Source organism: Pseudophryne corroboree, chromosome 2, assembly GCF_028390025.1.
Source record: "Pseudophryne corroboree isolate aPseCor3 chromosome 2, aPseCor3.hap2, whole genome shotgun sequence".
Taxonomy (NCBI): domain Eukaryota; kingdom Metazoa; phylum Chordata; class Amphibia; order Anura; family Myobatrachidae; genus Pseudophryne; species Pseudophryne corroboree.
Genome location: NC_086445.1, coordinates 515945870 through 515969108, shown reverse-complemented (window position 1 = coordinate 515969108; position 23239 = coordinate 515945870). Strand labels below are relative to the sequence as shown.

The 23239-nt window shown below is 47.3% G+C and overlaps 1 protein-coding gene across 17 annotated transcripts in view; it reads left to right on the top strand.

Annotated features, from left to right (window-relative positions):
* The window catches only part of MACF1 (microtubule actin crosslinking factor 1), a 564002-nt gene that overhangs the window by 89781 nt on the left and 450982 nt on the right, over positions 1 to 23239 (top strand). Inside the window, exon 1 of one of the 17 annotated variants that reach the window (XM_063954115.1) lies at positions 9927 to 10004. The exons of the other annotated variants lie outside the window; for them this stretch is intronic. Coding sequence (XP_063810185.1) covers positions 9953 to 10004 — 52 coding nt within the window. The 5' untranslated portion in view covers positions 9927 to 9952. Of the gene's footprint in view, positions 1 to 9926; positions 10005 to 23239 lie in introns of those variants that run through there. 17 annotated transcript variants of the gene reach the window in all.

Sequence of the window (23239 nt, the reverse complement as noted above, 5' to 3'; positions counted from 1 at the left end):
TTCTAAATTGTTGCAACAGCACTTCACCCCACTCACTCTTAACTGAATGTTGCTACAAGATTCATAGTGGCTTCCACACACACTAGACAAGTCTTCACATGTTTATTTTACAAGAATCTGGTAATGTATGGTAGCAAATGACAATCAACCATTTGCTCACAAACGCTGGAAAATGGACAGAAAGGTTTTTTCGGATAAATTTGTTAAATCAAGCGTATTTAATCAATTTGTCATAACGACCTTTGTCTGTTTTCCATTGTTTGGGCGCAAATGGTCAATTGTCATTTGCGTTGTACCCGGTGCACTTTACGGCAACAGGATCATTAACAACAGTGTTAGTTACCCCATAGGGCAGTGAGCTTTTTTGTGTGAATTGCACATCAGTTGGCTTGGTGAAAGGTGCGATATGGGTTGCCATTGCCAGCGTTTAAACACTGATGCGACGGCAAATTGCACCCTTCACCTGAAATTGAATTCCCCCCAAAGGGAGAGGGATGGAGATGGAGAAGAATGATAATAAACAGATTTCCGATTCCTTGCACGTAGAACAAGGCTGATGCCGGGGAAGAACCAGCCACCTGACGCACAGTGGGGGTTTTAGGTAATTCCTATAAATGTCAGGTGGACGCTGACTAGTGCCTCCTGTATTTCAGCAACCAGTAACACCGTGATGATCTGAGTAAGAAGTGGTTCAGAGCAGCTCTGACTGTTATTGTTACTGTGAACCACTCCTCGCTCACATCTGAGCTGGCACTCCCATCAACCTTACATACTGTACAGTGGCACATTTTACATTCCGCACCTCCCTAGTAACTACCCTGGAAGATGTTTTCAGCGTAAGAAATAGGTTCTTCATAAAGTGCAGTATGACATTGACCTTTCATACCCGGAGTTTCTAGAACTGTTTTACGTCCTTATTGGAGTGATTGATCCAGGGCATTGATCTGATTATCGCGTGTGATGTGCTCCTGTTTCCAAATAATACAGTAATACCGTAACATCCCACTAGTCTCCAACCGAAGCTTGTGCATAACTGAATCTTTCCATCCTATATATAGATGTTACTTATGGGCCCTACACACCTGACGAGTTGTCGCCGAGGTGGCCGACCCGACATGGGTGGGGTGACGGGGGGAGAGAAATTTCTTTAATGCTTGACGTCACCCGGCCCCATAGCCCTGCATGCTAATGTAGACGATATTGTCCACAATGGCTTGCAGGCATAAACGAGCCGGCACCAACGGTGAACGACCTCGGGGTCGCGCATCGTTAATCGTTGGTGCCTACACACTGAAAGCTATGTACAATTTCTCATCCATTACTGAATTAGATTGTTCATGTCGGCCGCACACATCGGCAAGTGTGTAGGGCCTATTACACTACTTTGCGGTATTTTCATTTCTCTAGCGTCCTAGTGGATGCTGGGGACTCCGTAAGGACCATGGGGAATAGACGGGCTCCGCAGGAGACATGGGCACTTTAAGAAAGAATTTGGATTCTGGTGTGCTCTGGCTCCTCCCTCTATGACCCTCCTCCAGACCTCAGTTTGAATCTGTGCCCGGACGAGCTGGGTGCTGTTCAGTGAGCTCTCCTGAGCTTGCTGTAAGAAAGTATTTTGTTAGGTTTTTTTATTTTCAGGGAGCTCTGCTGGCAACAGACTCCCTGCATCGTGGGACTGAGGGGAGAGAAGCAGCCCTACTCTCTGAAGCTAGGTCCTGCTTCTTAGGCTACTGGACACCATTAGCTCCAGAGGGATCGTACACAGGATCTCACCCTCGTCGTCTGATCCCGGAGCCGCGCCGCCGCCCCCCTCGCAGAGCCGGAAGACAGAAGCCGGGTGAAAGAAGCAAGAAGACTTCGAAATCGGCGGCAGAAGACTTCAGTCTTCACTGAGGTAGCGCACAGCACTGCAGCTGTGCGCCATTGCTCCCACACTACACCCACATACTCCGGTCACTGTAAGGGTGCAGGGCGCAGGGGAGGGGGCGCCCTGGGCAGCAATTAGGACCTCTTGGCAAAAGTTTGACATATATACAGTTGGGCACTGTATATATGTATGAGCCCCCACCATAATATTGTTCATAAACGCGGGACAGAAGCCCGCCACTGAGGGGGCGGGGCTTCTTCCTCAGCACTCACCAGCGCCATTTTTTTCTCCACAGCTCCGCTGAGAGGAAGCTCCCCAGGCTCTCCCCTGCAGATACACGGTAGAAGAGGGTACAAAAGAGAGGGGGGGCACATAATTAGGCGCAAAAATCATTATTACAGCGGCTACTGGGTTAACACTAAGTTACTGTGTGATTCCTGGGTTATATAGCGCCGGGGTGTGTGCTGGCATACTCTCTCTCTGTCTCTCCAAAGGGCCTTGTGGGGGAACTGTCTTCAAAAAGAGCATCCCCTGTGTGTGTGGTGTGTCGGTACGCTTGTGTCGACATGTTTGACGAGGAAGGCTATGTGGAAACAGAGCGGGAGCAAATTAATGTGGTGTCTCCGCTGACGGCGCCGACACCTGATTGGATGGATATGTGGAAGGTTTTAAATGATAATGTTAATTCCTTACATAAAAGGTTGGATAAAGCTGAAACCTTAGGACAGTCAGGGTCTCAGCCCATGCCTGATCCTATGTCGCAGAGGCCGTCAGGGTCTCAGAAGCGCCCACTATCCCAAATTGTTGACACAGATACCGACATGGATTCTGAATCCAGTGTCGATTACGATGATGCAAAGTTACAGCCTAAATTGGCTAAATCCATCCGTTATATGATTATAGCAATTAAGGATGTGTTGCACATCACAGAGGAAACCCCAGTCCCTGACAAGAGGGTTCATATGTATGGGGAAAAAAGGCAGGTGGTGACCTTTCCCCCTTCACACGAGCTAAATGAGTTGTGTGAAAAGGCTTGGGAATCTCCAGATAAAAAACTGCAGATTTCCAAACGGATGCTTATGGCGTATCCCTTCCCGCCAACGGACAGGTTACGCTGGGAATCTTCCCCTAGGGTGGACAGAGCTTTAACACGCTTATCCGAAAGGGTAGCCTTCCGTCACAGGATACGGCCACCCTAAAAGATGCTGCGAATAGAAAGCAAGAGGGTACCCTGAAGTCCATTTATACACATTCAGGTACCTTACTAAGGCCGGCAATTGCGTCGGCCTGGGTGTGTAGTGCTGTAGCAGCATGGACGGATACCTTATCTGAGGAACTTGATACCTTAGACAAGGATACTATATTAATGACCCTGGAGCATATAAAAGACGCTGTACTATATATGAGAGATGCTCAAAGAGACATTAGCCTACTGGGCTCTAGAATAAATGCAATGTCGATTTCTGCCAGAAGGGTCCTGTGGACTCGGCAATGGACAGGTGATGCCGACTCAAAAAGGCACATGCAGGTTTTACCTTACAAGGGTGAGGAACTGTTTGGGGAGGGTCTCTCGGACCTGGTCTCCACAGCTACTGCTGTAAAGTCAAATTTTTTGCCATATGTTTCCTCACAGCCTAAGAAAGCACCGTATTACCAAATGCAGTCCTTTCGATCACAAAAAGGCAAGAAAGTCCGAGGTGCGTCCTTTCTTGCCAGAGGCAGGGGCAGAGGAAGGAAGCTGCACAACACAGCTAGTTCCCAGGAACAGAAGTCCTCCCCGGCTTCCACTAAATCCACCGCATGACGCTGGGGCTCCACAGGCAGAACCAGGCCCGGTGGGGGCGCGTCTCAGAAATTTCAGCCACAAGTGGGTTCACTCACAGGTGGATCCCTGGGCAATAGATATTGTGTCTCAGGGATACAAGCTGGAATTCGAAGAGATGCCCCCTCACCGATACCTCAGATCGGCCCTGCCAGCTTCCCCCTTAGAGAGGGAAGTAGTGTTAGCTGCAATTCACAAATTGTATCTTCAACAGGTGGTGGTCAAGGTTCCCCTCCTTCAACGAGGAAAGGGTTATTATTCGACCATGTTTGTGGTACCGAAACCGGACGGTTCGGTCAGACCCATATTGAATTTAAAATCCCTGAACATATACCTGAAAAGGTTCAAGTTCAAGATGGAATCGCAAGCCTGGAAGGGGGGGATTTTATGGTGTCTCTGGACATAAAGGATGCATACCTTCATGTCCCCATTTATCCACCTCATCAGGCGTACCTCAGATTTGTGGTACAGGATTGCCATTACCAATTTCAGACGTTGCCGTTTGGTCTCTCCACAGCACCGAGAATATTTACCAAGGTAATGGCAGAAATGATGGTACTCCTGCGGAAGCAAGGGATCACAATTATCCCATACTTGGACGATCTCCTCATAAAGGCGAGGTCCAGAGAGCAGTTGCTGATCAGCGTAGCACGTTCTCTGGAAGTGTTACGACAACACGGCTGGATTCTAAATATTCCAAAGTCGCAGTTGATTCCTACGACTCGTCTGCCCTTCCTGGGCATGATTCTGGACACAGGCCAGAAGAGGGTTTATCTCCCGGTGGAGAAGGCTCAAGAGCTCATGACACTGGTCAGAAACCTATTGAAACCAAAACAGGTGTCGGTGCATCACTGCACGCGAGTCCTGGGAAAGATGGTGGCATCATACGAGGCCATTCCCTTCGGCAGGTTCCATGCGAGGACCTTTCAATGGGATCTACTGGACAAATGGTCCGGATCATATCTTCAGATGCATCGGTTAATCACCCTATCCCCCAGGGCCAGGGTGTCTCTCCTGTGGTGGCTGCAGAGTGCTCACCTCCTCGAGGGCCGCAGATTCGGCATTCAGGACTGGGTCCTGGTGACCACGGATGCAAGCCTCCGAGGGTGGGGGGCAGTCACACAGGGAAGAAATTTCCAAGGTCTGTGGTCAAGTCAGGAGACTTGCCTCCACATCAACATCCTGGAACTAAGGGCCATATACAACGCCCTACGCCAAGCGGAGTCCCTACTTCGCGACCACCCGGTTCTGATTCAGTCAGACAACATCACCGCAGTGGCTCATGTAAACCGCCAAGGCGGCACAAGGAGCAGGGTGGCGATGGTAGAAGCCACCAGAATTCTTCGCTGGGCGGAGAATCACGTAAGCGCACTGTCAGCAGTGTTCATTCCGGGAGTGGACAACTGGGAAGCAGACTTCCTCAGCAGGCACGACCTCCACCCGGGAGAATGGGGACTTCATCAAGAAGTCTTCGCGCAGGTTGCAAGTCGGTGGGAGCTGCCACAGGTTGACATGATGGCATCCCGCCTCAACAAAAAGCTACAGAAGTATTGCGCCAGGTCAAGAGACCCTCAGGCGATAGCTGTGGACGCACTGGTGACGCCGTGGGTGTTCCAGTCGGTCTATGTATTTCCTCCTCTTCCTCTCATACCCAAGGTGCTGAGAATCATAAGAAAAAGAGGAGTGAGAACAATAATCATTGTTCCGGATTGGCCAAGAAGGACTTGGTATCCAGATCTGCAAGAAATGCTCACAGAGGACCCGTGGCCTCTGCCTCTAAGACAGGACTTGTTGCAACAGGGGCCCTGTCTGTTCCAAGACTTACCGCGGCTGCGTTTGACGGCATGGCGGTTGAACGCCGGATCCTAGCAGAAAAAGGCATTCCGGATGAGGTCATTCCTACGCTGATAAAGGCTAGGAAGGACGTGACGGCTCAACATTATCACCGTATATGGCGAAAATATGTTGCTTGGTGTGAGGCCAGGAATGCCCCTACGGAGGAATTCCAGCTGGGCCGTTTCCTTCACTTCCTACAGTCGGGAGTGACTTTGGGCCTAAAATTGGGTTCCATTAAGGTCCAGATTTCGTCCCTATCCATTTTCTTTAAAAAAGAACTGGCTTCTCTGCCTGAAGTTCAGACGTTTGTAAAGGGAGTGCTTTAAATTCAGCCCCCTTTTGTGCCTCCAGTGGCACCTTGGAATCTTAACGTGGTGTTGAGTTTCCTGAAATCACACTGGTTTGAACCACTCAAGACGGTGGAATTGAAATATCTCACCTGGAAGGTGGTCATGCTACTAGCCTTGGCTTCGGCTAGGCGTGTGTCAGAATTGGCGGCTTTGTCACATCAAAGCCCTTATCTGGTTTTCCATGCGGATAGAGCAGAATTGCGGACCCGCCCACAATTTCTGCCAAAAGTGGTTTCATCCTTTCATATAAACCAACCTATTGTGGTGCCTGTGGCTACTAATGACTTGGAGGATTCCGAGTTACTGGATGTGGTCAGGGCTTTGAAGGTTTATGTAGCCAGAACGGCTAGGGTCAGGAAAACAGAATCTTTGTTTATCCTGTATGCTTCCAACAAGCTTGGGGCGCCTGCTTCAAAGCAAACTATTGCTCGCTGGATCTGTAACACGATTCAGCAGGCTCATTCTGCGGCTGGATTACCGCTGCCTAAATCAGTTAAGGCCCATTCCACAAGGAAGATGGGCTATTCTTGGGCGGCTGCCCGAGGGGTCTCGGCATTACAGCTTTGCCGGGCGGCTACTTGGTCAGGTTCAAACACCTTTGCAAAGTTCTACAAGTTTGATACCCTGGCTGAGGAGGACCTTGTGTTTGCTCATTCGGTGCTGCAGAGTCATCCGCACTCTCCCGCCCGTTTGGGAGCTTTGGTATAATCCCCATGGTCCTTACGGAGTTCCCAGCATCCACTAAGGACGTTAGAGAAAATGAGATTTTACTTACCGGTAAATCTATTTCTCGTAGTCCGTAGTGGATGCTGGGCGCCCGTCCCAAGTACGGACTTTTCTGCAATGCTTGTATATAGTTATTGCTTCAATTAGGGTTATATTATAGTTGCATCAGCGTTGATCTGATGCTCTGTTGTTGTTCATACTGTTGACTGGGTAAGGTTATCACAAGTGATACGGTGTGATTGGTGTGGCTGGTATGAGTCTTGCCCTGGATTCCAAAATCCTTTCCTTGTACTGTCAGCTCTTCCGGGCACAGTTTCTCTAACTGAGGTCTGAAGGAGGGGCATAGAGGGAGGAGCCAGTGCACACCAGTATCCAAATTCTTTCTTAAAGAGCCCATGTCTCCTGCGGAGCCCGTCTATTCCCCATGGTCCTTACGGACTACGAGAAATAGATTTACCGGTAAGTAAAATCTTATTTTTGGCTGCCACTCGATTGATGCTGATGGAAATCATATCAGGGTTTAATTATTTTTTGTTTTCCATTTTGGTATGTAAGTTTTATATACATTTAATGTCTTATACATGGAGTTTCTTTAATGTGGAATTAAACCCAAACAGCAAAAAAAAACAAAAAACCCTGACATTTTATATCATAATTATGTGAAAAATGTATCCGGTCAGATCGTCATTAACCATGTCAGTGTTCATAAGGTCGACATCAACATGGTTCAAACTGTTGACAGGTTCACAGTGTCAACATCTGAAGTGTCACCATGTGAAATGTCTGGGTTACTTACGCTGACTTGACATGGCCACATAATACTGCTGTCTGGTCATTTGGCCTGATCACTGAATGTCTGCGCCTGACATTCAGTTGTTTTCATTTGATCTCGTCTCGATCAGATCTGGCTGAAATCTTCCACACTCTGATCGTCCCATGACAACCCATATATTAATAAAGGTTATTTTTATTCAGCTGGCTGAACTATACATTTCGATAGTTCAGAACAACTGTCTGTGGGGGTGGTCTTCAGGTTGCCGACTGTCGGGATCCCGGCGCACAGTATACCGGTGCCGGAATCCCGACAGCCGGCATACTGACAGATTTTCTCCCTCGTGGGGGTCCACGACCCCCCTGGAGGGAGCATAAATAGCGTAGCGTGCCACCGTGCCCGCAGTGTGGCGAGCGCAGTGAGCCCGCAAGGGGCTCATTTGCGCTCGCCACGCTGTCGGTATGCCGGCGGTCGGTGCTCCTGGCGCCGGTATGCTGGTCGCCGGGAGCCCGGCCACCGGCATACCATACTACACCCGTCTGTGGGGTAGCAAATGATCAAATAAAATGATAAGATTTCACACTTAAACTATGCAAACTTTTATTTTCTTCTTTTTGTACAAAGTTTGCTTCCAGAGTCGGCAGTAACTGAGAATAAAGAATCATCTACAAAAATGACAATTATTTGTGCTTATTGTTGTTGTTTTTTTTTTTTTTTTGTAATGAATTATATTTAAGAGAATATACCCATCATATAATGTTTTTTGCTTCTACTGTATGAAAGGGGTGTGGTATGCAAGGTCGACCACACTTAGGTCGACAGTGTCTAGGTCGACCACTATTGGTCGACAGTAAGTAGGTCGACATGTACTAGGTCGACACGAGTTTTTGCATTTTTTTGGGTGTCGTTTTCTCCGTATAGTGACCAGGATCCCCAATTAGCGCACAGTGTCCCCTAGCATGGCTTGCTTCGCTCGCCATGTTTCGGGCAAGGTGCCTCGCTCCACTACTACTGCGCTTGGCACAGGTTACTGTTTCCAATTGTAGTCCACGTGGATTGTAAAGTATGAAAATTTAAAAAAATAAAAAATTGTGGAAAATCTCATGTCGATCTTTTGTCATGTCAACCTAGAGTCCCTGTCGACCTAGAAACCATGTAGACCTACTTACTGTCAACCAATAGTGGTCGACCTAGACAGTGTCAACCTAAGTATTGTGGACCTAGAGACTGGATACTATATAAAAGATGGTGGATGAGGAAGGACATAGGGATGAATGTTGGGAATAAAGTGTAATGCGCTGTAAAATTATATTGCACCATCTAACTGGGATTCTACTGTTCCATTGTGTATGACCATTTTATCTTTGTGTGTAATTCTGGTTTCCCAGTATGTAGTGTAGGCTTGTACATACAAGGGTGGTTCAATAAGTGAGGTAACAAGGCCTCTCTCATGTGTAATGTTCTCTATTTCATTCTAATTTCCCACCAGGCCAGAGCAGGTTGGCCACTGCTTCCCCTCACGGCCATTGCACTGCGCCTCATTTCAGTCATACTGTCCCAACATCATTGAGGTGCGTAGTGCGTTTAGATTTCTGCGTCTAAAGGGCACATCAGCATCTGAAATTCATCCCCAACTTGTGTTGTAGGGAGATAACATTATGTCATAGAAAGGATAACATTTTCTCTTCAAGCCTTGAAAACAGGATTGGGATTGATGCACTACTTTTAATAATGGCAGGACAGACATTCAAGAGGAAAAGCATGTTCACCACAGGCAGCTGATCAATGATTAAGCTGCATTTACCTTTCTGGCAAACACTGAGCTGGGCCTTGTACCATTAGTGGACGACAAAACTACTCTTGGAATAAGGTTCTTTATGGCACTGATTAGTTTGACAATTCCCTATTTGAGGGCTATAATTTTTATTTTCATAGAATGATAGTGCATATGATCCTCAGCTGTAATCCCCTTGTCTGCTTTCTATGTTACCATCTCCCTCCTGAGTCTGCCAGCTGTCTGGGAGCAGGTGAAGAAACCCAATACAGCAGCCCCCCCCCCTTGCATTTATCTATGACATGTGCAGACCCTTTACTGCTCCCTTCATTTCATCTGGTCCTTGAATACTTAATACTGGGATGCTGTCAGCACTGTGTGTTGTAGTCAGGAAGTGTGCACAAGGTGGATGATCTGGTGGTCAGAACTGCAGGGTATTTGGAATGTTTCTGGTCTTGTGCTTAATACTGTAGCTCTGCGGCTAGATGTAATTATTTGCCTTGTTAGAGTAAAGTTCAGACTGTAAATGGAATCACTTCCTTGTGTATGTTATGATCATACCTTACAGTACGTGTGAGTTAGAGGTATCCTAGGCTGTTGTAAATCTGTTTAAAGGTTGATTTACATCCAGAACTTTGCTGAATTCTTTTGTGTAAGTTGTATGACCTCCCGATGCAGTGTGGCTGTGTGTTTGCTTAACAGTGGGGGTTGGAGCTTGGCTGACTGTACACGGATCATTTACCTTTGGGTGACAGAGATACAGGTTGGTCACTGAATGTCCAGAGCATACCTCTGAGAGGTGGCCATGAGTATCACAAACTACAGGAAGTTTCTTCAGGACCTAAACAACCTTAAAGGTATGTGTACATTTTTCAGGACCATTTCCTATTACAATATTCATTGTGGAGGTTTCTGCACTTCCATCTAACTGTAGACAGGTCTCCTAAAACTTATTCTGCATATATGTATATTTGTTTAGCATGCATGTTGCTTACCACGTGGCCTCTCTTGTTTGTTTCTTTATATTGTTCTGTCCATGCTTATGTATCATTATTACAATGCGTGTAAGTGGAAACGTTTTCATTAGCAAAGGCTAACAAAAACTATCTAATTACACAGCATTATATAATGCGATCAGGTGATGGGTGCAAATTGCTGCTAGTGTAGCTGTGGGCAAGCATAAAGTACCAGTATTCTGAGAAACTGTTCTCACATGGATTGTGTCTAGCAGACTTTCTACTCTCTTATTAGCCTGGGCTCCCCAGGTATAGTCACTTTTTGTGTTAAGTTTTAACATAGTTTGCTTACAACTTTTAATGCTGTAGAAACATAATTTGTGTCCACTGATACCTATCGATGCTTTTTATTTTGGCGTCTCATTTTCGTTAGTCTCATTATGCCTTACAGTTTGATACCATTTTAATGTATTTGAGAGATATATTATAACACACACACACACAGACACACACACATGCTTTAATCTTTAATCCGCGGAACTCAACCATTTGTGTCTGAGACATGTGATCACACCATTTAAATAACAATAACATGCATGCTCTGCACTTACCTAGGTATACTCCAAATTGTATTTCATTAAAATTTGGGGCATATTGGTTCCAAAATAATGCAAAAACAATTGTTAATATACTGTGTATGTGCATAACTTTAAAAAATAAAGTGATGATTATTATTATTATTATCTGCTTCATTACATTGTGCATCTCCAACATTGCAGGATACTGTGCTTTTTGTTTCTGTTATAGATATGTCAACATACATCTAGTATCCGTGCACTTTAAAAAGCTCTTCTAGTCACGCCATGCCAAGGTGTGGCTTGGTTGCGCTGAGTATTTTCGTACCTACTGTTTCCATTAAAATGCATCTTATTCACGAAGCGAAATAGGACACACAATACGCTTTTGCTGATAAAAATGATATGTGGCATGCCTATATGCTGTGTGTGACCGCGGCTGTATCTGCATACAAAATGCTATGCTACAGTTTTTGCATAGAAATTTTATTTCTCTAACGTCCTAGTGGATGCTGGGGACTCCGTCAGGACCATGGGGGGAATAGCGGCTCCGCAGGAGACAGGGCACATCTAAAGAAAGCTTTTAGGATCACATGGTGTGTACTGGCTCCTCCCCCTATGACCCTCCTCCAAGCCTCAGTAAGGTTTTTGTGCCCGTCCGAGCAGGGTGCAATCTAGGTGGCTCTCCTAAAGAGCTGCTTAGAAAAAGTTTTTTTAGGTTTTAAATCTCAGTGAGTCCTGCTGGCAACAGGCTCACTGCATCGAGGGACTTAGGGGAGAGATTTTCAACTCACCTGCGTGCAGGATGGATTGGAGTCTTAGGCTACTGGACATAGCTTCAGAGGGAGTCGGAACACAGGTCATCCTGGGGTTCGTCCCGGAGCCGCGCCGCCGACCCCCCTTACAGATGCTGAAGATCGGAGGTCCGGAAACAGGCGGCAGAAGACTCTTCAGTCTTCATGAAGGTAGCGCACAGCACGGCAGCTGTGCGCCATTGTTGCTACACACTTCTCACTGACCAGTCACGGAGGGTGCAGGGCGCTGCTGGGGGCGCCCTGGGCAGCAATATTAAATACCTTTAGTGGCAAAGAATACATCACATATAGCCATTAAGGCTATATGTATGTATTTAACCCAGGCCAGATTTCTCAAAACCCGGGAGAAAAGCCCGCCGTAAAGGGGGCGGAGCTTATTCTCCTCAGCACTCAGCGCCATTTTCCTGCTCAGCTCCGCTGTGAGGAAGGCTCCCAGGACTCTCCCCTGCACTGCACTACAGAAACAGGGTAACAAAGAGAAGGGGGGCATAAATTGGCGATATTTATATATTAAAAGCGCTTATAACAAAAACAACACCTTTTAGGGTTGTTTATATACATTTATAGCGCTTTTGGTGTGTGCTGGCAAACTCTCCCTCTGTCTCCCCAAAGGGCTAAGGGGGTCCTGTCTTCGATTAGAGCATTCCCTGTGTGGCTGCTGTGTGTCGGTACGTGTGTGTCGACATGTATGAGGACGATGTTGGTGTGGAGGCAGAGCAATTGCCGGTAATGGTGATGTCACCCCCTAGGGAGTCGACACCGGAATGGATGGCTTTAGTTATGGAATTACGTGATAATGTTAGTACATTACAAAAGTCAGTAGACGAAATGAGACGGCCGGAAAACCAGTCAGTACCGGCTCAGGCGTCTCAGACACCGTCAGGGGCTGTAAAACGTCCCTTACCTCAGTCAGTCGACACGGGTACCGACACAGATGAATCTAGTGTCGACGGTGAAGAAACAAACGTATTTTCCAACAGGGCCACACGTTATATGATCACGGCAATGAAGGAGGCTTTGCAGATCTCTGATACTGCTGGTACCTCAAAAAGGGGTATTATGTGGGGGGTGAAAAAACTACCTGTAGCTTTTCCAGAATCAGAGGAATTGAATGACGTGTGTGATGAAGCGTGGGTTAACCCAGATAGAAAACTGCTAATTTCTAAGAAGTTATTGGCATTATAACCTTTCCCACCAGAGGTTAGGACGCGCTGGGAAACACCCCCTAGGGTGGATAAGGCGCTCACACGTTTATCAAAGCAAGTGGCGTTGCCGTCTCCTGATACGGCCGCCCTCAAGGATCCAGCGGATAGGAGGCTGGAAACTAACCTGAAAAGTATATACACTCATACTGGTGTTATACTGCGACCGGCAATAGCCTCAGCCTGGATGTGCAGTGCTGGGGTAGTGTGGTTGGATTCCCTGACTGAAAATATTGATACCCTGGATAGGGACAGTATTTTATTGACTCTAGAGCAATTAAAGGATGCGTTTCTTTATATGCGAGATGCTCAGAGGGATATTTGTACTCTAGCATCAAGAGTAAGTGCGATGTCCATATCTGCCAGAAGAAGTTTATGGACGCGACAGTGGTCAGGTGATGCGGATTCCAAAAGGCATATGGAAGTATTGCCATATAAAGGAGAGGAATTATTTGGGGTCGGTCTATCGGATCTGGTGGCCACGGCAACTGCCGGCAAATCCACTTTTTTACCTCAGACCCCCTCCCAACAGAAAAAGACACCGTCTTTTCAGCCGCAGTCCTTTCGCTCCTATAAAAACAAGCGAGCAAAAGGACAGTCTTATCTGCCGCGAGGCAGAGGAAAGGGTAAGAGAGGGCAGCAAGCAGCCCCTGCCCAGGACCAGAAGCCCGCCCCGGGTTCTACAAAGCCATCAGCATGACGCTGGGGCTTTACAAGCGGACTCAGGAGCGGTGGGGGGTCGACTAAAGATTTTCAGCAATCAGTGGGCTCGCTCACAGGTGGACCCGTGGATCCTGCAGATAGTATCTCAGGGTTACATGTTGGAGTTCGAAAGGTCTCCCCCTCGCCGGTTCCTAAAGTCTGCTTTACCAACGTCTCCCTCAGAAAGGACGACGGTATTGGAAGCCATTCACAAGCTGTATTCTCAGCAGGTGATAGTCAAGGTACCCCTCCTACAACAGGGAAAGGGGTATTATTCCACACTATTTGTGGTACCGAAGCCGGACGGTTCGGTAAGACCTATTCTAAATCTGAAATCCTTGAACCTGTACATACAGAAATTCAAGTTCAAGATGGAGTCACTCAGAGCAGTGATAGCGAATCTGGAAGAAGGGGACTTCATGGTGTCCCTGGACATAAAAGATGCTTATCTGCATGTCCCAATTTACCCCTCACACCAAGGGTATCTCAGGTTCGTGATACAAGACTGTCATTATCAGTTTCAAACGCTGCCGTTTGGTTTGTCCACGGCCCCTCGGGTCTTTACCAAGGTAATGACCGAAATGATGGTTCTTCTACGAAGAAAAGGCGTATTAATTATCCCTTACTTGGACGATCTCCTGATAAGGGCAAAGTCCAGAGAACAGCTGGAAGTCGGTGTAGCACTAACCCAAGTAGTGCTTCAGCAACACGGGTGGATTCTGAATCTTCCAAAATCTCAATTGACCCCGACAACACGTCTGCTGTTCCTGGGAATGATTCTGGACACGGTTCAGAAAAAGGTGTTTCTTCCGGAGGAGAAAGCAAGGGAGTTATCCGAACTGGTCAGGAACCTCCTAAAACCAGGAACTGTGTCAGTACATCAATGCACAAGAGTCCTGGGAAAGATGGTGGCTTCTTACGAAGCAATTCCATTCGGCAGATTCCATGCACGAACATTTCAGTGGGATCTGCTGGACAAATGGTCCGGATCGCATCTGCACATGCATCAGCGGATAACACTGTCACCAAGAACAAGGTTGTCTCTCCTGTGGTGGTTGCAGAGTGCCCATCTGTTAGAGGGCCGCAGGTTCGGCATACAGGACTGGGTCCTGGTGACTACGGATGCCAGCCTACGGGGCTGGGGAGCAGTCACACAGGGAAGAAACTTCCAGGGTGTATGGTCAGACCTGGAGACGTCTCTTCACATAAATATACTGGAGCTAAGAGCGATATACAATGCTCTAAGCTTGGCAAAACCGCTGCTTCAGGGTCAGCCGGTGTTGATCCAGTCGGACAACATCACGGCAGTCGCCCACGTAAACAGACAAGGCGGCACGAGAAGCAGAAGAGCAATGACAGAAGCTGCAAGGATTCTTCGCTGGGCGGAAAATCATGTCATAGCACTGTCAGCAGTGTTCATCCCGGGAGTGGACAACTGGGAAGCAGACTTCCTCAGCAGACACGACCTTCACCCGGGAGAGTGGGGACTTCATCCGGAAGTTTTCCACATGATTGTGAACCGTTGGGAAAAACCAAAGGTGGATATGATGGCGTCTCGCCTCAACAAAAAACTGGACAGATATTGCGCCAGGTCAAGAGACCCTCAGGCAATAGCTGTGGACGCTCTGGTAACACCATGGGTGTACCAGTCAGTGTATGTGTTTCCTCCTCTGCCTCTCATACCAAAGGTACTGAGAATTATTCGGAAAAGGGGAGTAAGAACAATACTAGTGGCTCCGGATTGGCCAAGAAGAACTTGGTATCCGGAACTTCAAGAGATGCTCACGGAGGATCCGTGGCCTCTACCTCTAAGAAGGGATCTGCTTCAGCAGGGACCTTGTATGTTCCAAGACTTACCGCGACTGCGTTTGACGGCATGGCGGTTGAACGCCGGATTCTAAAAGAAAAGGGCATTCCAGAGGAAGTTATTCCTACCTTGATTAAGGCTAGGAAGGAAGTGACCGCACAACATTATCACCGCATTTGGAGAAAATATGTTGCGTGGTGTGAAGCCAAGAAGGCCCCAACGGAAGAATTTCAATTGAGTCGATTCTTACATTTCCTGCAGGCAGGATTGTCTATGGGCCTCAAATTGGGGTCTATTAAAGTTCAAATTTCGGCCTTATCAATCTTCTTCCAGAAGGAATTGGCTTCAGTGCCTGAAGTACAAACTTTTGTCAAGGGTGTACTACATATACAGCCCCCGATTGTGCCCCCAGTGGCACCGTGGGATCTAAACGTAGTTTTGGATTTTCTCAAATCTCATTGGTTTGAGCCTCTCAAATCTGTAGATTTGAAGTATCTTACATGGAAAGTAACCATGCTACTGGCCCTGGCTTCAGCCAGGAGAGTTTCAGAGTTGGCGGCTTTATCGTACAAAAGCCCATATCTGATTTTCCATTCGGACAGGGCAGAACTGCGGACACGTCCTCATTTTCTCCCTAAGGTGGTTTCGGCTTTTCACTTGAACCAGCCTATTGTGGTGCCTGCGGCTACTAGCGACTTGGAGGACTCCAAGTTACTGGACGTTGTCAGAGCATTAAAAATATATATTTCAAGGACAGCTGGAGTCAGAAAATCTGACTCGTTGTTTATATTGTATGCACCCAACAAGATGGGTGCTCCTGCGTCTAAGCAGACGATTGCGCGTTGGATCTGTAGCACAATCCAACTTGCACATTCTGTGGCAGGCCTGCCACAGCCTAAATCTGTAAAGGCCCACTCCACAAGGAAGGTGGGCTCATCTTGGGCGGCTGCCCGAGGGGTCTCGGCATTACAACTTTGCCGAGCAGCTACGTGGTCAGGGGAGAACACGTTTGTAAAATTTTACAAATTTGATACTCTGGCTAAGGAGGACCTGGAGTTCTCTCATTCGGTGCTGCAGAGTCATCCGCACTCTCCCGCCCGTTTGGGAGCTTTGGTATAATCCCCATGGTCCTGACGGAGTCCCCAGCATCCACTAGGACGTTAGAGAAAATAAGAATTTACTTACCGATAATTCTATTTCTCATAGTCCGTAGTGGATGCTGGGCGCCCATCCCAAGTGCGGATTGTCTGCAATACTTGTACATAGTTATTGTTACAAAAATCGGGTTATTATTATTGTTGTGAGCCATCTTTTCAGAGGCTACTTCGTTTGTTATCATACTGTTAACTGGGTTCAGATCACAAGTTGTACAGTGTGATTGGTGTGGCTGGTATGAGTCTTACCCGGGATTCAAGATCCTTCCTTATTGTGTACGCTCGTCCGGGCACAGTACCTAACTGAGGCTTGGAGGAGGGTCATAGGGGGAGGAGCCAGTACACACCATGTGATCCTAAAAGCTTTCTTTAGATGTGCCCTGTCTCCTGCGGAGCCGCTATTCTCCCCATGGTCCTGACGGAGTCCCCAGCATCCACTACGGACTATGAGAAATAGAATTATCGGTAAGTAAATTCTTATTTTATTATTTATTACCAGTTACTTATATAGCGCGCACACATTCCGCAGCGCTTTACAGAGAATATTTGGCCATTCACATCAGTCCCTGCCTCAGTGGAGCTTACAATCTATATTCCCTACATGTACACGCACACACATTCATGCAAGGGTTAGCTTTGTTGGAATTCTATTAACTTACCAGTATATTTTTGGATTGTGGGAGGAAACTGGAGTACACGGAAGAAAGCCAGACAAGTACGAGGAGAATATACAAACTCCACACCCATGACCTCAGTGCTGGAAGGCAGTAATGCTAACCATTACACCATCCGTAATGCCCAATTAAGCATGTTGTATATAGATACTGTACGGACGCGGTCACACAGAGAATATAGACATGCCGCATATCATTTTAATCAGTCTGCTTGTGTGTCTTATGCGCATAGCAATGCGAATAAGATGCATTTTCGGCAAAAAAAAAGCGGCACAATGCTAACAGAGTTGCACGGGACCTGTCCGCTCTCTCACTCCAGGCGTCTCCTGATGTGTGCCGTATTTAGCCAATATGTATGAGGACACATCTGTATGTACTTTTATTGAGTCCGAAGGTGATACTGTTACCAATTTCTTACATGCCTTTAATTTTCCTTTTTGCTCTTTTATCTGTGCTTCTACATATTATATTAGAAGACTGGAAGCTTTAGTGAGTTAAAACTAAGGTATACAAGATGATAATATACACTATAATATACACTACACCAGTGGTTCTCAAACTTTTTTGAGCCACGGCGCCCTAGAGTATCAGAATTTTTTTCACGGCACCCCTAAGCCAAAGGTTTCTTATTGAGACATTCAGAAAAAAAATATTCAATTAAGTAAATTGTGTTTATATGTCATCCATAAGCACTGAGTTTACCTATTACATTCACCATAAATAATTTTGTAATTGGTCCTGGACCACCAAACCAGGGCACCCTTGCACGTTCCCCATGGTACCCCAGGGTGCCTAGGCACCCAGTTTGATAACCACCGCACTACACTATTATTAGTATTAATCTCTTTCAAATTAAAAGGTTTAATTCCTCATGTAAAAAATATTTTCAAGATGTATGTAAGTGTGATATTCTACATCATGGGAAGTCAACATGCGGCCCTCCGTCTGCTGTACAACTACACATTCCAGCATGCCTTTCCACAGCTTTACTATAGGGCGTGCCAAAACTATGGCAGTTTATGCTGGGATGTGTAGTTCCACAGCAGTTGGAGGGACACATTTTGGTTACTCTTTTGCTACATGATTGGTTGTTCCTCTATGATCCTACAGCCATTCTGCATTTCTTCTGTGACCCTCCAATATTTGTATTTGCTCTTCCTTACGTTCACCTGTTTACACTCTCTATGGCCTCTTGCTATTTATGTGCACTCTCTCCCTATGCATCCTTCTGGTATTTGCTTTCTCCCTTCAGCATCTGTGTGAGCTTTCTATTCATCCCTCTGCCATACATATGCACTCCAATTCACTCCCCATATCCAGTCGGGTGGTTACGGTCACATGACCTCCACCAACATCCCGCCCCCTCACTATCCCGACTGTCAGCATGTCGACCAACAGGGACTATTTCCACTCGTGGGTATCCGCAACACCCATAGAGTGGGAATAGAACCCGTAGCGACAGCAGCGTGGCGAGCGCCCCTCCCTGCTGGGATCCTGACGTTGGTATGCTGCCGGGATCCTGGCGTCGGTCTGCTGACCGCCGGTCAGCCATACCACCCCCATCCAGTCCCTTCCCAACTTCTGTCTTTCCGTCTCTGGACATCAATAGAATTAGACCCGTCAAAACACTGGTCCATTGCCTAATTTCCTGCTTTGGCTGCAGCAACATTATCTCACCTGCCTCTCTCTTCAGTTTGTCCTTAAATCTGCTGACCTTTATTTTCTGCCTACACTGGCTTCATTTTTAGAATGCAATTTAAACTACTTACCCATTCCTACAAAGCTATTACCCTCTCCTTACCCACCTACAGTAGTGTGCAAAAGTTTTAGGCTGGTGTGAAAAAAATGCTGCAAAGTAAGAGTGCTTTCAAAAATAGAAGTTTTAATAGTTTATCAATTGACAAAATGCAAAGTTAATGTACCTAAGAAAAATCTAAATCTAAGAAAAATCTAAATCAAATCATTATTTGGTATGACCACCCTTTGCCTTCAGAACAGCATCAATTCTTCTAGGTACACTTGCACACCGTTTTTGAATGAACTTGGCAGGGAGGTTGTTCCAAACATCTTGGCGAACTAACCACAGATCTATGGATGTAGGCTTGCTCCAATCCTTCTGTCTCTTCATTTAATCCCAGACAGACTCAATGATGTTGAGATCAGGCCTCTGTGGGGCCAGATCATCAATTCTAGGGCTCCTTGTTCTTCTTCACTACACTGAAGATAGTTCTTAATGATATTGGTTGTATATTTGGGTCATTATCAGACGCCTCCCTGTTAGCTCACTTTGTATTTTGTTATTGAGAAAAATAAACTATTAACACTTTTGTTGAAAGCATTGTTACATTGAAGTGTTTTTTATCACACCTGCATGAAACGTTTGCACAGTACTTCCTATGCTAGCCATACATCAGACCAACATCAGACCAACTTTTCTCTAACACTCCATACTTCCAACCATCCAACTTGTCTGTCCAACAAAAACAGTGCTCCACACATCTAACCAACTTTTCATCAGTGCTCCACACATCTAACCAACTTTTCATCAGTGCACCACACATCTAACCAACTTTTCATCAGACCAACCAACCTGCCAACTTCTGTCCAACTTGTGATGTCACCGAAGTAGGCGGACAGTGCCTGCCTACAGTACTTCAGGTGGTGGGTGATGTTAGGGCACAAAAGTCAGGATGAGGTGGGTGTGGGAAGGGAAGACTGAGCTGCTGTTGGGGTTCACAATTCATTCACCATTAGGCTGATCAGGCCAGAGCTGACATCACACACCCTCCCTGAAAACGCTTGGGAACGCCTGCATTTTTCCGGACACTCCCAGAAAATGGACAGTTGCCACCCCCCAAATGCCGGCTTCCTGTCAAACTGCGTACGCCTAGCAATAAAAAAAGATGCTGATTTCTATTCGGCTATGCCTGTTGTTGTTTGGTGACATGCGTGAGCATTGCAGTGCATACGCCATCTATCGATAATCATCCACTGTGCGAAAACGCACAGCAGCGATCAGGTCTGAATCAGGCCCAATGTCCATATAATGGTGGTCATTCCGAGTTGATCGCTAGCTGCCGTTGTTCGCAGCGCAGCGTTCAGGCAAAAAAAATCAGCATTTCTGCGTATGGTACGCAATGTGCACGCGTGGCGTACTTTCACAACAAACGATGTCTAGCGGTGCTTTTCAGTCGCACTGCTGGTCGCTGAGTGATTGACAGGAAAGGGGTGTTTCTGGGAGGTAACTGACCGTTTTCAGGGAGTGTGCTGAAAAACGCCGGCGTGTCGGATGCAAACGCAGGCATGCCGGGTAAAACGGCTGGACGAACGCAGGGCGTGTTTGTGACGTCAAAACTGGAACCAAACAGTCTGAAGTGATCGCAAGCTAGGAGTAGGTCTGCAGCTACTTAGAAACTGCTTGAAATTTTTTTGCAGCAGAACTGCGATCCTTTCGGTCGCACTTCTGCTAAGCTAAGATACACTCCCAGAGGGCGGCGGCTTAGCGTGTGCACGGCTGCTAAAAGCAGCTAGCGAGCGATCAACTCGGAATGAGGGCCCATGTCCCCAGTATATTGCCAGATACACCTAACCCCCTAGTATAGTGCCAGATACACATATTTTTCTCTAACGTCCTAGTGGATGCTGGGGACTCCGTAAGGACCATGGGGAATAGATGGGCTCCGCAGGAGACTGGGCAATCTTAAGAAAGATTTAGTACTACTGGTGTGCACTGGCTCCTCCCTCTATGCCCCTCCTCCAGACCTCAGTTAGAATCTGTGCCCGGACAGAGCTGGGTGCATTTTAGTGAGCTCTCCTGAGCTTGCTAATAAGAAAGTATTTTAGTTAGGTTTTTTTATTTTCAGAGAGTTTCTGCTGGCAACAGACTCTCTGCTACGTGGGACTGAGGGGAGAGAAGCAAACCTACTAACTGCGGCTAGGTTGCGCTTCTTAGGCTACTGGATACCATTAGCTCCAGAGGGATCGAACCACAGGAACCTAACCTTGGTCGTCCATTCCCGGAGCCGCGCCGCCGTCCCCCTCGCAGAGCCAGAAGACAGAAGCCGGCGGTTTGAAGCAAGAAGACGTCAAAATCGGCAGCAGAAGACTCCTGTCTTCATATGAGGTAGCGCACATCACTGCAGCTGTGCGCCATTGCGCCCACACTAACCCACACACTCCGGTCACTGTAGGGTGCAGGACGCAGGGGGGGGGGGGGCGCCCTGGGCAGCAATTAAGTACCTCCTGGGAAAAGCAGCATATATACAGTTGGACACTGTTATATGCATGAGCCCCCGCTATTAATTTCACACAAAATCGCGGGACAGAAGCCCGCCGCTGAGGGGGCGGGGCCTTCTTCCTCTGCACTCACCAGCGCCATGTTCTCTCCACAGCTCCGCTGAGAGGAAGCTCCCCAGGCTCTCCCCTGCAGACTCACGGTAGAAAGGGTAAAAAGAGAGGGGGGGCACATAAATTTAGCGCATTAATCATATATACAGCAGCTACTGGGTAAACACTAAGTTACTGTGATATTCCTGGGTCATATAGCGCTGGGGTGTGTGCTGGCATACTCTCTCTCTGTCTCTCCAAAAGGCCTTGTGGGGGTCCTGTCCTCATATAGAGCATCCCCTGTGTGTGTGGTGTGTCGGTATGCGTGTGTCAACATGTTCGACGAAGAGGGCTATGTGGAGGCAGAGCAAGTGCAGATGAATGACGTGTCTCCGCCGACGGTGCCGACACCTGATTGGATGGATATGTGGAAGGTTTTAAATGATCATGCAAACTCCTTGCATAAAAGGTTGGATAAAGCTGATGCCTTGGGACAGTCGGGGTCTCAGCCCATGCCTGATCCTACAGCGCAAAGGCCGTCAGGGTCTCAGTAGCGCCCACTATCCAAAATTGTTGACACAGATATCGACACGGATTCTGACTCCAGTGTCGATGGTGATGATGCAAAATTGCAGCCTAAAATGGCTAAAGCCATCCGCTACATGATTATAGCAATGAAGGATGTTTTGCACATATCAGAGGTAAACCCTGTCCCTGACAAGAGGGTTTATATGCATGGGGAGAAAAAGCAAGAGGTGACTTTTCCCCCTTCACATGAGTTAAATGAATTATGTGAAAAAGCGTGGGATTCCCCCGATAGGAAAGTGCTGATTTCCAAAAGGTTACTTATGGCGTACCCTTTCCCGACAACGGACAGGGTGCGCAGGGAATCCTCCCCTAGGGTAGATAAAGCTCTGACACGCTTATCTAAGAAGGTGGCCCTGCCGTCACAGGATACGGCCGCCCTAAAGGATCCTGCAGATAGGAAGCAGGAAAGTATCCTGAAGTCTGTTTATACACATTCAGGTACTCTACTGAGGCCGGCAATTGCGTCGGCCTGGATGTGTAGTGCTGTAGCAGCATGGACAGATAATCTGTCTGAGGAAATGGATACCTTAGACAAGGATACCATTTTACTGACCCTGGGGCATATAAAAGACGCTGTCCTATATATGAGGGATGCCCAGAGGGACATTTGCCTACTGGGCTCTAGAATAAATGCAATGTCAATTTCTGCCAGAAGGGTCCTGTGGACTCGGCAATGGACAGGTGATGCCGACTCCAAAAAGCACATGGAGGTTTTACCTTACAAGGGTGAGGAATTGTTTGGGGACAGCCTCTCGGACCTAGTTTCCACAGCTACGGCTGGGAAGTCAAATTTTTTGCCATATATTCCCTCACAGCCTAAGAAAGCACCGTATTACCAAATGCAGTCCTTTCGATCACAAAGAAGCAAGAAGGTCAGAGGTGCATCCTTTCTTGCCAGAGGCAGGGGTAGAGGAAAGAAGCTGCACCATACAGCTAGTTCCCAGGAACAGAAGTCCTCCCTGGCTTCCACTAAATCCACCGCATGACGCTGGGGCTCCACAGGAGCGGTGGGGGCGCGTCTCCGAAATTTCAGCCACCAGTGGGTTCGCTCACAGGTGGATCCCTGGGCTATACAGATTGTGTCTCAGGGATACAAGCTGGAATTTGAAGTGATGCCCCCTCACCGTTACCTCAAATCGGCCCTGCCAGCTTCCCCCATGGAACGGGAAGTAGTGTTAGCGGCAATTCACAAGTTATATCTCCAGCAGGTGGTGGTAAAGGTTCCCCTCCTTCAACAAGGAAGAGGATACTATTCCAAAATGTTTGTGGTACCGAAATCGGACGGTTCCGTCA